The 15,195-nt window shown below is 37.3% G+C and overlaps 1 protein-coding gene across 5 annotated transcripts in view; it reads right to left on the bottom strand.

Annotated features, from left to right (window-relative positions):
* Positions 1 to 15,195, bottom strand: part of Cdk12 (cyclin dependent kinase 12) — an 84,600-nt gene that overhangs the window by 44,442 nt on the left and 24,963 nt on the right. For all 5 annotated transcript variants that reach the window (XM_077800575.1, XM_077800573.1, XM_077800576.1 and 2 more), the window contains exons 5-6: positions 13,300 to 13,470; positions 7,547 to 7,736 (exon numbers count right to left, since the gene is read on the bottom strand). In XM_077800575.1, the coding sequence (XP_077656701.1) occupies positions 7,547 to 7,736; positions 13,300 to 13,470 (361 nt within the window). The remainder of the gene's footprint in view (positions 1 to 7,546; positions 7,737 to 13,299; positions 13,471 to 15,195) is intronic.

Below are 15,195 nucleotides of genomic sequence, written 5' to 3'. Positions count from 1 at the left end.
AGAGAGGAGAGAGAGAGAGAGAGAGAGAATTTTTAATATTTATTTTTTTAGTTCTCGGCGGACACAACATCCTTGTTGGTATGTGGTGCTGAGGATCGAACCCGGGCCACACGCATGCCAGGCGAGCGCGCTACCGCATGAGCCACATCCCCAGCGAACTCACGATCCTTCTGCCTCAGCCTCCTGAGTAGTTGGGTTACAGGCACGCACCAGCACACCTGGCCAAAACACATTTTTGAGATAACTGGAAAAAATACATATAAAATATGGAGTGGCTATTAGAAGACCACAGGTGTGTGTGTGAGAATAGAATAGGAGTGCAATAGATTAACAATGGAAGAAGGAGGAAAAGGAGAGAGAATAAGAAAAATAAAGAAAGTGGAATGAATTTGACATAATTTTACCATGAACATATATGAAAACAACACAGTGAATCCTACCATCATGAACATTCATAAGAATGGGATTCTATCGGGAGACTGAGGCAAGATTAAGAGGTCTCAGAAACTCAGGGAGGCCCTAAGCAACTCAGTGAGATTCTGTCTCTGAATATAAAAAAGAGCTGAGGATGTGGCTCAGTGGTTAGGCACTCTTGGATTCAATCCCCTGTACCCGCCCCCCCAAAAAAGGAATGGGATTCTAACTGGAAGATATATTCCATGCTTGTATAATTATATCAGAATGGTTTCTGCTGTCATGTATAACTAAAAAGAACCAATAAATCAATGTAGAAAAAAAGTAAATCACAACAATACTGTAGCTATAACAGATTTTTAAAACGGATTAGAGCTATGACCTGAGCATACAATTTTTATAATTCATGAGGCACCTTCTACTAACATATTCCCATTACCTCCTATGTCAAAGACAGACTAGTATATCAAACATTCACCCGAAGAACTTGTTACAAGTTTCTAAGCCCCATTCTCACAGAAGCCAATTAAGCAAGTCATGGCTCATAAATCTGCATTTCTTTCTTTCTTTCTTTTTTTTTTTTTTTCTTTTTTGACTGCTGAGGATTGACCCCAGAATGTCATGCATGCTAGGCAAGCACTGCACCACTGAATTACATTCCCAGCCCCAACTCACTCTTTTCTAAGGGGCTGGTGTTATTTCAGGTGCCTGACAGATGAGACAGAAAAATTCGATACAGAAAAAAGGTTATGCTAGGAGGTACTCCTCACAAAGCATGGAAGTCTACATTAAATAAACGCTTTTCATTCCTAGTAAAGATTATGGACACTTTACCCAGTTGCCCCAAACATCATTACATCATTATATTTCTAAGTTAAATTTATAAGCAAATTCTGAGAAAAAAAAAAATGAAGGAAGAGTTATATTAAGACAAAAAGGGAGGCTGGGCATAGTGGTTCCGTAATCCCAGGAATTTAGGAGGTTAAGGCAGGGAGATCACCAAGTTCAAAGCCAGTTTTAGCAACATAGTGAGGCCCTAAGCAACTTAGCAAGACCCTTTTTCAAAATTAAAAAGGACTGGGGATATAGCACTGTGGTAAAGCATCTCTGGGTGTAATACCCAATACCAAAAAAAAAGGAAAGAGGATTTCGCAAATTTCTTTTTTTCTTTTTTAATTAATTAATTTATTTTTAGGTATAGATGGACACAACACAATGCCTTTTATTTTTATGTAGTGCTGAGGATCGAACCCAGGTCCCACCCATGCTAGGCGAGCACTCTACTGTTGAGCCACAATCCCAGCCCCTCAAATTTCTTGATATCCATACTCCCTTACTCTGAAAGTCTGAGATGATTCACAAATCAAGGCATATGGAAAGACTGAAAGTTAAAATGGCAACAGATATAAGTAATGAAAATTAGGCCAAACCTCAATCTCATCAGCACCTCGAATATTTACTGCTTGGCCCAAATGAGATACTAAATGTTTCTTGAATGAAATAATGTCATAGAACATCCTGAGAGCACAATTACTATTGCTTTTTCTTCCAACTTAGCTAACAGAATGATATATAAAATAAGGAACTTTGATGACATAAAATAGAAAAGAAATGCCATGCTATTTATTATGTCATAAATCACAGGAAAAAGATATGTAACAAGATGCAAAGGAAATCCTTCTGTGACCATGGTTTTGGTTTTGTTTGTTTCTGAGGGAGATGTACTGGAAACTGAACCCAGGGGTGCGTTACCTCTGAGCTAAATCCCCATCATTTGTGATCCTCCTGTTTCAGCCTCCCAAATTGCTGGGATTATGTGTATGCACCACAATGCCCAGTGAGACCCAGGTTTCAAACTGCCTTTGACAAGATCTTCAAGTACTAGATGCCTCCATTTCCTCCAAATTCAGCCCTATGTCACATTATTCTTTCTTACCTAATCAGCCTGGACCATAGATCAATTAGCCAAACTACTATCTTCACTGTGACCCTTTCATATATTTAAACCTTAAGTACTTAATTCTAGATCAACAATTTGCCTTTTCTAATCTAGAGAACTAAACAAAAGCTTAAGATATAAAAAGCATACAATTATCATTGGTGCCACTCCAAACTGTGTATTTTCCTCTCTCAGTAAGGCTTGAATACTGTTGGTTTAGTCCTTTTACTTGATTTCAATCATCAACCTCTTCTATTTTGCTTGGCTGTCATTACAAACCTTTGGCATTCTCCTTAGTGCCTGAATTCATCACCTATACTCTCACAGTAAATAATTCTTCATTGAAAAAAAAGTCATTATAGCCAGGCATGGTGGTGTACACTTGTAAATCCCAGCATCTTGGGAGGCTGAGGAAGGAGGATTCCAAGTTCAAATACAGCCTCAGCAATTTAACAAGGCCCTAAGCAATTTAGTGAGACCCTGTCTCAAAATAAAAAGGGCTCAGGAAGATGTGATTCAATGGTTAAGTTCCCCTGGGTTCAATGCCTGCTACAAAAAAAAAAAAAAAAGTCATCAGGTGGAGGTGTGACTGCCTTAACATCCTCTTACAAATTTTCTTGCATTATAATCTTATTTTCTTCTTTTTCTTCAATCATTCTCTACTTGTAGCCTTAATTCTGGGTCCCCTAGAATTCTGCTCTTTTAAAATTATTTTATTTTTTATTTATTTATATTTTTAGAGAGACAGAGAGAGAGAGAATATTTTTCTTAATATTTATTTTTTAGTTTTCGGCAGACACAACATCTTTGTTTGTATGTGGTGCTGAGGATCGAACCCGGGCCGCACGCATGCCAGGTGAGCGCACTACTGCTTGAGCCACATCTCCAGCCCTCTCTTAAAATTATTTTAGTTCTTTCCTGAATCTTCAACTTCTTCTTTACTGATTTTCTTTACTATGAGCATTTAAATGTTCAATACCCTGCTATTCTCAAAATTTAAGTGATAAAAAAGATTCAGACATGCCTGTTACTTCCTTCCCATTAACTGTGTTACACATTCTCTCACCCACATCCTACACTAATTTCACCTCTGGCCTTTTAATTTGCAAACTCTCTTCTTAGGTCTTAATTTGTCAATATTATCTGACACCTAAGACCAGTCCTTTTTAAAATTTGACTATCTTCTATTGATGGTATTTTCCCTTATCCTTCCTCTTTATTTCTCTTGGGTTCCACTTCACATTTTTTTCTACACTAACTTCCAAATCTATAGTTGATAGTTTCAAGCGCCCACATGACCATATGCCTATTAGCTATCACAATCCTGAATACACAACAGATCCCAGAAGAGGTTCACTTTTCATCCTCACCTATCCTGTTCTTTCTTTTATATTATTTATAATGACTGATAGTACCACCAGTCATTTTTTTGAGGGTTTTTCAAAAATCTTTGAGTTATCTTACTTTCTCTTATTCCTTCCCCATCTTTTACTCACTCACCCAAGACTACTCTATCAAACATATTCTGTCCATACCTATATGCAGGGCCTGATTAGTTCAAGTACTGAACATTTTTTTAATGTTTTTTTTTTGGGGGGGGGGGCTGGATTAAACTTAGGGGCATTTAACCACTGAACCAAATCCTCAGCCCTATTTTGTATTTTATTTAGAGACAGGGTCTCACTGAGTTGCTTAGTGCCTTGCTGCGGTTAAGGCTGGCTTTGAACTCTTGATTCTCCTGTCTCAGCCCCCTGAGCTGCTGGGATTACAGGCATGCACGACCATGCCCATCTTATGGTGTTCTTAATAGTCCCCCTGCCTCTAATCTATGGCTACACAGTGATTATTAGTGCCCTTTTTAAAACAAAAGACTATCTCACCTCTATGTAAATCAATGTGAACTTATTTATACTTGGATAATAAAAATAAAATGAAGGGGCTGGGGTTGTGGCTCAGTGGTAGAGCGCTTGGCCTAGCATGCCCGAAGCACTGGGTTCAATCCTCAGCACAACATAAATGTAAAATAAAGGTATTGTGTCCACCTAAAACTAAAAAAATTAATAAATAAATAAAATGAAGATCACGAGCCCAGCCATAGTCTTCTCTTTTGTCAATTGATCTTTCTTTCCTGCCCTGCTGATAACCTCTCACTATCCCACCCCCCATGACCATTTCACCCAAGAAGCCTCAAAGTTGACAGAAGGCTTGAGTTAACTAAGTGAGCAAGGACAAAGATCTGATAGATTAGCTAGTCTATGGGATCATACGTCCTGCTTAGCAACTTAAAGAGGCAGTTCAATTTAGCCTAGGACCTCCTAAGTATCTAGACTATGGGCAGTCAGGGATTGGGAAAGGGTTCAAAGCAGAACTGCAATTACTCCTTGCTCTGAGAAATTCCCCATGAAGTAGTTATCGGCGGACACAACATCTTTGTATTCTACGTGGTGCTGAGGATCGAACCTGGGCTGCACGCCTGTTCAGGCGAGCGTGCTACCGCTTGAGCCACATCCCCAGCCCAAGAAAATATATTAATGCTAGAATCCAAAGAGTTACAAATGATAGTCATCATCAATTTTCTTTTTTTTTTTTTTTTAATACCAGGATTGAACTCAGGGGCACTCAACCACTGAGCCACATCCCCAGCCCTATTTTCTATTTTATTTAGATACAGGGTCTCATGGAGTTGCTAAGTACCTTGCTTTTGCTGAGATTGGTTTTGAACTCACGATCCTCCTGCCTTGACCTCCTGAGTTGCTGGAATGACAGGAACTTGTGCCACTGTGCTCCGCCATACCTAGCCCTTTTATTTTTATTTTGAAATAGGGTCTTGCTAAGTTGTTTAGGGCCTGGCTAAATTGCTAAGACTAACCTTGAATTTGTGATCCTTCTACTTCAGACTCCCAAGCTGGTGAGATTATAGACATGTGTCACCATACCCAGTCATCATTAATATTTTTCTTCTTTATTTTTTTTAAATACATTTAAAAAAAATTTTTTTTTTAGTTATAGATGGACACAATTCCTTTGTTTTGTTTCTTTAATTTTATGTGATGCTGAGGATGGAACCCAGGGCCTCATACATGCAAAGCAAGCGCTCTTACCACTGAGCCACAATCCCAGCCCCACTAAATACATTTTTTAGTTGTAAACGGATATAATACCTTCATTTTTAAATTTTTATATGGTACTGAGGATCAAACCCAGTGCGTCACGTGTGATAGGCAAGCACTCTACCACTGAGCCACAACCCCAGCATCCATCATAAAATTCTTTTTTTTTTATTTAGTATTTTTTAGTTGTTGATGGCCCTTTTTTTATTTGTTTATTTATATGTGGTGCTGAGAATCAAACCCAGCACCTCACACATGCTAGGCGAGCACTCTACCACTGAGCCACAGCCTCAGCCCCATCATAAAATTCTTGATGAACTACTTACTATGGATGTAGAGTCACCAACCTTCATCTTTAAGGGGAATTGTGAGCCACAGAAATAGAATTTTTTTTTTTTTTTTTTTTTTTTTTTTAAGGTGAGAGTCTTGCTTTGTTGTCCAGGCTGGCCTCAAAACTCCTGAGTAACTGGGTGTATGCCTCTGGTATTTAATTATAATTTAAAATAGTGCATTGGGCTGGGAATGTGGCTCAAGCTGTAGCGCGCCCGCCTGGCATGCATGTGGCCCGGGTTTGATCCTCAGCACCACATACAAACAAAGATGTTGTGTCTGCCGAAAACTAAGAAATAAACTAAAAAATTCTCGCTCTCTCTTACTCTCTTAAAAAAAAAATAATAAAATAATAAAATAGTGCATTACTCATACAAAAAAAAAAAAAAAAAAAAAGGAACCAACACACTTCAATGGTTCCCTGTCAACTACAAGCTTCAGCTCCATAGAAGGTATATATGATCCTTAAATTGGCACCTAGTAACTTTCCAGCTTCATTTCCTCCTGTTAGGTGCTTCAGTCTTCTTGCTCTAGTTAATACTGACCTTTTTATAGTTTTCCAGACATAACATACTGTTTTCATGTTTAACTGCTTTTGTGTATGCAATTTCTTCTGTCTAGAAATTTGATAGACCATTGTTATTATTTCTAATAAATTCCAATTCATTCCTCAAGGATGCATCTTTGAGGTACTCCGCAATTTAAGGGGAGGGGGAAATTGGCTTAATAAATGGCTCTTAAATTGAATATTTATTTATCTAGCTCCCCTACTAAACTCTAAGCTACATAGTGACTAACTATTCCATGAGACAAGAGAGTCTCCATTAATCATGCATGGTTGGTTATTACATTACACAAAAACAGGAAATGCTGAGAGCTAGGGATATGGCTGAGTGGTACAGAACTTGTCTAGCAAGTACAAGGCCCTGGGTTCTATCTCAGCATCACAAACAAACAACAACAACCAAAAAAAAAAAGAGAGAGAGAGAGAAGGAGAAAATATGTCATACTCATGTTATATTTTTATCTAGGTAATATTTGTTGGCATTTAACAGAAAAATAAAATTCAAAGATGGATGCAAAAACCCAGCTGTCTAAAGAACCAAACGCTGCCCTGATTTCACTGGTACTAGACTTCTTGTTCATCCCTTAGCGGGTAGGGATATACTAAAGGATAGTGAGCATAACATATCTGATATATCATCATTACCAGTGTAGGCACATAATCAGAAAAGAAAGCAGATGATAAAATCTTCTGGAAAATTAACACTTGTTCATCACCAAAATCCTGACTATTTACACCATTAAAACCTAGAAGAAGTAATGGCTAGAAAGGCCAATTACTAACTAAACCTCTGTTTACTCAAAAAGACAGTAACCCCTAAAGGCTTATGAACAGTTCAAGAAGCAGGCATGTTTTTCTCCACTCAAGGAGAATCCAATGTATATTTGACTTTGCTTAGGGTCACATTACTTTCTAACTACAGCAAAGAGCTCTCTGAATATTCCTATAAGATCAGACTGATTCTTATAATGCTTATAAGAAAAATCTTTATAATCCTACTTCTGTTAATTCCTTACCAATAATGAATCTGGTGGCTTTCTGATCAGAGTACTCCTATCATAAGTAGTTATTCCTAATGAAAACATCAAATGTATGTAAAAAAAAAATTGCATTACTAAATCTATTTATAATCCCAATTAGCTAGCTGAGAAGGAGAGAATGCTTGACCTTATTTGGTTACTATGTTACCTGTTGTTCAGCAAAATGTTAGAACACTTAATATCCCGATGCAGGAAATTCTTTTTGTGACAGTAATCCAATCCTTCCATTAGTTGTTTCATGAATGACTTGATATGGTCCTCAGAAAAGTGCACCAAACCAGATTCTAGCAATCCCATTAAGTCATGGTCCATATACTCAAATACAAGGTAAAAGGCACCTACATAGGAAAAAAATAATAATAATAAAAATTTTGGAGTTGATCATGAGGCACTCTAAAATAACCCATTATTTTTATAGATGAAGAAATTAAAACTTAAATAATTTTCTTTCCAATAATAAATTAATAGAAGTACTGTAAGTACTATTTGAATTTGATTTTCTGATTCCACTTCTCTTTTTCTATTTAAGTCTTTAGAGGACAACTGTCATGATAAGATTGTATTGAGAGGTCTGGTGTTGTGGCTCAATTATAGAGTGCTTGACTAGAATGTGCAAGACACTGGGTTCGATTTCTCAACACCACATATAAGTAAAGGTCCATTAACAGTTAAAACAATATTAAAAAAAAAAGACTGTATTGAAAGACTTTATATGATCACTTAGGAAATTATAGACCCTGGGCCAAATCCTGTCTGTTGACTAATGTAAATAAAGTTTTGTTTGTAATTTAACCCTACCCATTTGTTATATAATGTCTAAGACTATTTTTGAAAAGGTCTTTTTTTTTTTTTTTTTTTTTTTAAATATTTATTTCTTCCAGTTTTCGGCGAACACAACATCTTTGTTTGTATATGGTGCTGAGGATCCAACCCGGGTCGCACGCATGCCCGGCGAGCGCCCTACCGCTTGAGCCACATCCCCAGCCCTTGAAAAGGTCTTTACCTTAGATAATAGGCAGCAACAGAGGCAGCCTAGTGTATTTAGCAAAAATTATTAGTGAAAGTCAAAGTATGTAAGAATCATAACACAGGTCAATCAAGTCAGATGCAGTGGGGCACACCTGAATCCTAGTGGCTCAGGAGGCTGAGGCAGGAGGATTGAGAGTTCAAAGCCAGCCTCAGCAATGGTGAAGTGCTAAGCAACTCAGTGAGAGCCTATCTCTAAATAAAATACAAAATAGGGCTGGGGATATGGCTCAGTGGATGAGTGTCCCTGAGTTCAATCCCATGTACCAAAAAAAAAAAAAAAAAAAGTGTCAATCACCTAATTCAACTTCCTAAATTCAGAAAGATTTATTTAAATAAATTAATTTATTATTTTTTTTTGGGGGGGTACTGGCAACTGAACCCCAGGGCACTTAAATCACTGAGCCACATTTCCAGCCTTTTAATTTTTATTTATTTTAGGTTGTAGATGTATTTTTTTGGTTTTAGATGGACACAATACCTTTATTTTATTTATTTATATGTGGTGCTAAAGATCAAACCCAGGGCCTCACATATACTAGGCAAGTGCTCTACCACTGAGCCACAACCCCAGCCCCCCAGCCCTATTTTTTAGAGACAGGGTCTCAATAAGTTGTCTGATGCCTTAGGATCCTCCTGTCTCAGCCTCCAGAGTCACTGGGATTACAGGCATGTGCAACCATGCCCTGCGCAACCATTTTATTTTTTGAAACAGGGTCTCATGAAGTTGCTTAGGGCCTCACTTGAGTTGCTAAGGCTGACTCTGAAGTTGTCATCCTCCTGCTTCAGCTACCTAAACTGCTGGGATTATTAGATTTTAAAAGGAGTGAGACATAAATTAAGAGAAAATACTTAAAGGGCGGGGATATAGTACAGTTATTAGAGTGCTTGCCTCACACGCACAAGGCCCCAGGTTCAATCCCCAGCACCAACAACAAAAAAAAAGGGAATACTATAAACAACTTGAAACCCACACTGTCTTTTGGCATAAAGGCAAATATTATAACAAAAGAAATATTAGGGGCTGGGATGTGGCTCAAGCGGTAGCGCGCTCGCCTGGCATGCGTGCAGCCCAGGTTCGATCCTCAGCACCACATACAAACAAAGATGTTGTGTCCGCCGAAAATTAAAAAATAAATAATTTTTAAAAATTTTTTTAAATTCTCTCTCTTTAAAAAAAAAAAGAAAGAAATATTAGAAATAGATAATGATCTACCCAGTCTAAAATTCTTTTTACTAAGAATGTAAAGGCATGGATTTTGTTTTGTTTTTGTTTTTTCAGGAATAAACCAAGGGCCTTATGAATGTTACTAGAGAGCCAAGCACTCTACTACTGATCTACATAGCCAGATGAAGGCAGGAACTCAATCAGGGGGTAGGCTTAAAGGACCGCTTAAATATGTGAAACAGTATGAAACATTTTAAACTTTTTTTCTGAACGTAGGAGGTAGGCCACGGGAACTTTACAAATGAACTACACCTCTATCCATTTATTTTTTATTTTGAGACAGTGTCTCTAAATGATGAGGGCCTTGCTAAGTTGCTGAAGGTGGCCTTGAACTAGTCACCCTCCTGCCTCAATCACCTGAATAGCCAGGACTAGAAGCACAATATACACACATTATACACACATAGATTTTATATATATATATATATATATATATATATATATATATAATTAGCAGTGTTTAAAAATATTGGGCTGGGGTTGTGGCTCAGTGGTAGAGAGCTCACCTAGCACGTGCGAGAATATATATATATATATATATATATATATATATATATATATATTCATTCATTCATTTATTGGTACCAGGGATTGAACTCAGGGGCATTTCACCACTGAGCCACATCCTCAGCCCTATTTTATATTTTATTTAGAGACAGGGTCTCACTGAGTTGTTTAGTGCCCCGCCATTGCTTAGGCTGGCTTTGAACTCACAATATTCCTGCCTCAGTTTCCCAAGCCACTGGAATTGCAGGCTTAGTATTTTTTTTAATATTTATTTTTTAGTTGTACACAATACCTTTATTTTGTTTATATATATATATATTTTTTTTTAAAGAAGAGAGAGACAGAGAGAGAGAGAGAGAGAGAGAGAATTTTTAATATTTATTTTAGTTTTCGGCGGACACAATATCTTTGTTTGTATGTGGTGCCACACGCATGCCAGGCGAGTGCGCCACCGCTTAAGCCACATCCCCAGCCCCTTGTTTATATATTTTTATGTGGTGCTGAGGATCAAACCCAGAGCCTCGCATGTACTAGGTGAGCTCTCTACTGCTGAGCCACAACCCCAGCCCAATATTTTTAAACATTGCTAATTAAAGGCTCAAAAGGGACTAGTAAATTTGCTTTCATGCATCTTTATGCCATATTTAATTATATGGGAAATTGCTTTTGTTAGGTTATATAACATTAAATACATTTGGATCTCAGTTATGTTCAAATAAATATAATATGTATAATATAAACTACTAGAAATAAATATACCAAAATGTTAATAATACAGTGGTTTTTCTTTTCTTTTTTTTTTTTTTACAGAAAGAGCATCTTTTTTTTTTTTTTTTTTTTAAAGAGAGAGTGAGAGAAGGTGAGAGGGGGGAGAGAGAGAGAGAGAACTTTAATATTTATTTTTTAGTTATCGGCGGACACAACATCTTTGTTGGTATGTGGTGCTGAGGATCGAACCCCGGGCCGCACGCACGCCAGGCGAGCGCGCTACCGCTTGAGCCACATCCCCAGCCCAATACAGTGGTTTTTCTAAGAATGGTTCTGTTAGGATAGAGTGGGAAAAAAATGATTGCCGGGCTGGGGATGTGGCTCAAGCCGTATAGCGCTTGCCTGGCATCCCGCTTGCCTGGCATCGCGCTTGCCTGGCGTGCGTGCAGCCCAAAAACTAAAAAGTAAATATTAAAATTCTCTCTCTCTCTCTCTTTAAAGAAAAAAATAATTAAAAATTAAAAAAAAATGATTGCCATTTTGTTTTCTTACTGTTCCAAATTTTCAATATTTTTATAATCATGTATCACATCCATTCATTCATTTTTATAATTTTTTTCAAAATGAACTTAGGTAGTTCATAGTAAATGATTTATTTAAACAGTAGAGAGTGCAGGCTGAGGTTGTGGTTCAACGGTAGAGCACTTGCCTAGCATGTGTGAGGCCTGGGTTCAATCCTCAGCACCACATAAAAATAAACAAAATAAAGGTATTGTGTACAACTACAACTAAAAAATAAATATTAAAAATAAACAAACAAACAAACAAACAGTAGAGAGTGGTATGAATGAAAGTAAGCACCTCTCCAGAAACAACCAAGTAACATTTTCTATGCATTCTTACGGAAACTAGTTACATAATATTTGTATATTCCGAAAGTTAAAATATGCACAGAATTATGCCTAGGATGGCTCCTCCCCTAGTGCCAATATCCTTAAGGCTCTGTTTATAGTCAAGCTTAACTTTTTAACTATTACCTTTCTAGTTTTTTATACTTCAATCACCTTCTAACATTCCAGAGTGTATTCACAGATGCCATTTCTTCATTTGACTCTATTTTCAATTGCCCATCTCTAAATCTTCTTCAGATTTTTGTACAAAAATAGGTTGGATGATGTAATGTATAAACTACTTCAAACATAAGTATGAAAACAATGAACAATTTTCTCAAACAGAGACAAAAGTTACAACTCCAATAATCAAACCACTATGTGATCTGATGAAAATATTTTTAGAAAACACCTGCACTGAGTAGAGAAAACAGAATGGGAGAGTGAGGAGGGAAGAGAAGACAGTGAGGAAGGGGACTGAAATCAAATTCCATGCATGTATGATTTTGTCAAAATGAACACAACTACTATGTATAACTATAATGCTCTAAAACAAAAACAAAAATCCTGCTTTGAATTTCTAAACTGTATCAATGCAAAACTGTTATAAAAATATGGATGCATATAGACAATAACAAACAGTGATGATGTAACCATGAGAATAATGGATAAATCTGGTTCTGGATGTTTTTTTGGCAGTATTGGGTAAAAGGGGCATTCTATCACTGAACTACATCCCCAATCCTTTTATTGAGTCAAGGATTTGCTAAATTGCCCAGCCCCCCAAATTGCTAGGATTATAGGTGTGCCTGTGTGTAACCCTGCCTGAATAATGTTTTAATGTCAATTACTATTTTAAACTTTGTAAAAACAAAAACAAAACCCCCACAAAATGTTATATCAGGCCCTGGGATTGAGCCCCAGAGCTATACATAAACAAACAAAAATCTGGATAAGTTTATCTGCTGGCTTTATTAGGTGTTATACCACACCCTACTTACCTAAATGCACATTTTAATATTGACAATGATGCTTACAAAGTATACAGAGTGGGGGCTGGGGATGTGGCTCAAGCGGTAGCCCGCTCGCCTGGCATGCATGCGGCCTGGGTTCGATCCCCAGTACCACATACAAATAAAGATGTTGTGTCCGCCCAAAACTAAAAAAAAAAAAAAAAGTATACAGAGTTGGTTGGGGTTGTGGCTCATCAGTAGAGCACTCGCCTCGCATGTGCAAGACCCTAGGTTCGATCCTCAGCACCACATAAAATTAAACAAGTGAAATAAAGGTGTTGTGTCCAACTACACTAAAAAATAAAATAAAAATTTAAAAAAGTATACAGAGTATATTGGTGCAAAATGGACACTTAAAAAAATCAACACCATTTGGTACAATCTGCCAACATCTTAATTCTGGAATAGATTAAAGGAAAAAGCTAGACTTCAGCACAACCTGTTTAAAAATTCACATAGGAAAACAAGCTAAGAGAGGAAAATAAAAAGTGCGAATCTATCCTGTAGGCACATGATTCATTGCTAGTACCTTTGTCCTTCTTGAAATCCAGTGCATCTTGTTTATCTGTAACAATTTCCTTCATGTTAACAACACTTCGGTGGATTAACTGACGAAGAATTTTGATCTCACGAATGGCTGTAATTGGGAATCCCTCTTTCTCATTGTCTAATCGCACCTTCTTCAGAGCTACTAGTTCTCCTGCCAAAACAAATTCAACATTTTTTAATATATATTTTTTAGTTGTAGGTAGATACAATACCTTTATTTTATTTTATGTGGTGCTGAGGATTGAACCCAGTGCTTCACATGTGCTAGGTGAGCACTCTACCACTGAGCCACAACTCCAGCCCAAATTTAACATTTTTTATCCACAATCATGAACCAGTATTATATGCCCTTGGTTCTAAAAGACCCTTAATACCTATTTTTATTTCCTTAAAAAAAAAAAAAAAATCCTGCCAGAGGCAGTGACACTTGCCTACAATACCAGTGATTGGGAGGCTAAGGCAAGAGTACTTCAAGTTCAAGGCCAAACTCAGCAAATTAGTGAGGCCCTCAGCAATCTAGAAAGACCTTAAAGAGTGGGAATATAGCTCAGTGGTAGAGCTCCCCTGAATTAAACTCCAGCACCAAAATAAAAACTTACATTTCCCGTTCTTTCTTTTCTTTTTCGGTATTAGGGACTCAATTCACCCTAAGAATGCACCCTAACACTGAACTACATCCCATCCCCTATTTATTTTTTTTAATTTATTCAATTATTCATTCATTCATTCATTTATGCATGCTGGGTATTGAATCCAGGGTCTTCTGCATGCAAGGCAAGCACACTACCAACTGAGGTATATCCCCAGCTCCCACTATGTTCTTTATGTTCTTTTCTTTACTTTTTTTGATAAGGAATTGAATCCAGAAGCACTTTGCCATTGAGCTACATCCAAGTCCTTTCTATTTTTCTTTTCCTTTTTTTGATACTAGGGGTTTGAATTCACATGCACATGACCACTGAGCCACATCCCCAGCCCTATTTTTTTGTATTTGATTTACAGACAGGGTCTCACTGAGTTGCTTAGCATCTCACTTTTGCTAAGGCTTGCTTTGACCTCTTGATTCTCCTGCCTCAGCCTCCTGAGGCACTGGGATTACAGGTGTGCACCACTGTTCTTAGTTTATATTTTTATTTTAAGACAGGGTCTCACTAAACTGCTGAGGGGCTCACTAAGTTGCTACAGTTGGCCTCAAACTTCCTGCCTCAATCGTCTATGGGAACTATGTTCCTTTCTTGTCAAATATATATTTTTTTAATTTGGATTTGTTATTTCCAAATTCAGTTAGGCCTAAAAGTTTGCATTATTAAAACATACCAATAATTAAATATTTCATTTTAAATTTCAAAAACTTCTCCCCTACAACCCTACAACTTTTATTTTCTCCCTTTTAAAATTTCTAGGGAGCAACCAGGCATGGTGGTACATACCTGTAATCCCAGCGATTTGGGAGGCTGAGGTAGGAAGATCGAAAGTTGAGGCCAGCCTCAGCAATTCAACAAGACCCAATCTCACAGTAAAAAATTAAAAGGATAGAATGGGGTTGTGACTCAGTGGCAGAGTACTTGCCTAGCATGTGTGAGGCACTGGGTTCAATTCTCAGCACCATATAAATAAATGAAATAAAGGTCCATCAACAACTAATAAAATTTAAAAAAAAAGTCTATCAACAACTAAAATATATATATATATATATATATATATATAGCTGGGTGCAGTGGCACATACCTATAATCCCAGCAGCTCAGAGGCTGACACAGGAGGATTGCTAGTTCAAAGCCAGCCTCAGCAATGGTGAGGCACTAAGCAATTCAGTGAGAGTCTGTCTCTAAATAAATAACAAAATAGGGCTGGGAATGCAGCTCAATAGTTGAGT

This window comes from Urocitellus parryii, chromosome 7, assembly GCF_045843805.1.
Source record: "Urocitellus parryii isolate mUroPar1 chromosome 7, mUroPar1.hap1, whole genome shotgun sequence".
In the NCBI taxonomy this organism is placed as follows: domain Eukaryota; kingdom Metazoa; phylum Chordata; class Mammalia; order Rodentia; family Sciuridae; genus Urocitellus; species Urocitellus parryii.
The sequence above is the reverse complement of the archived record's forward strand: the minus strand, read 5'-3'. Positions and strand labels throughout refer to the sequence as shown.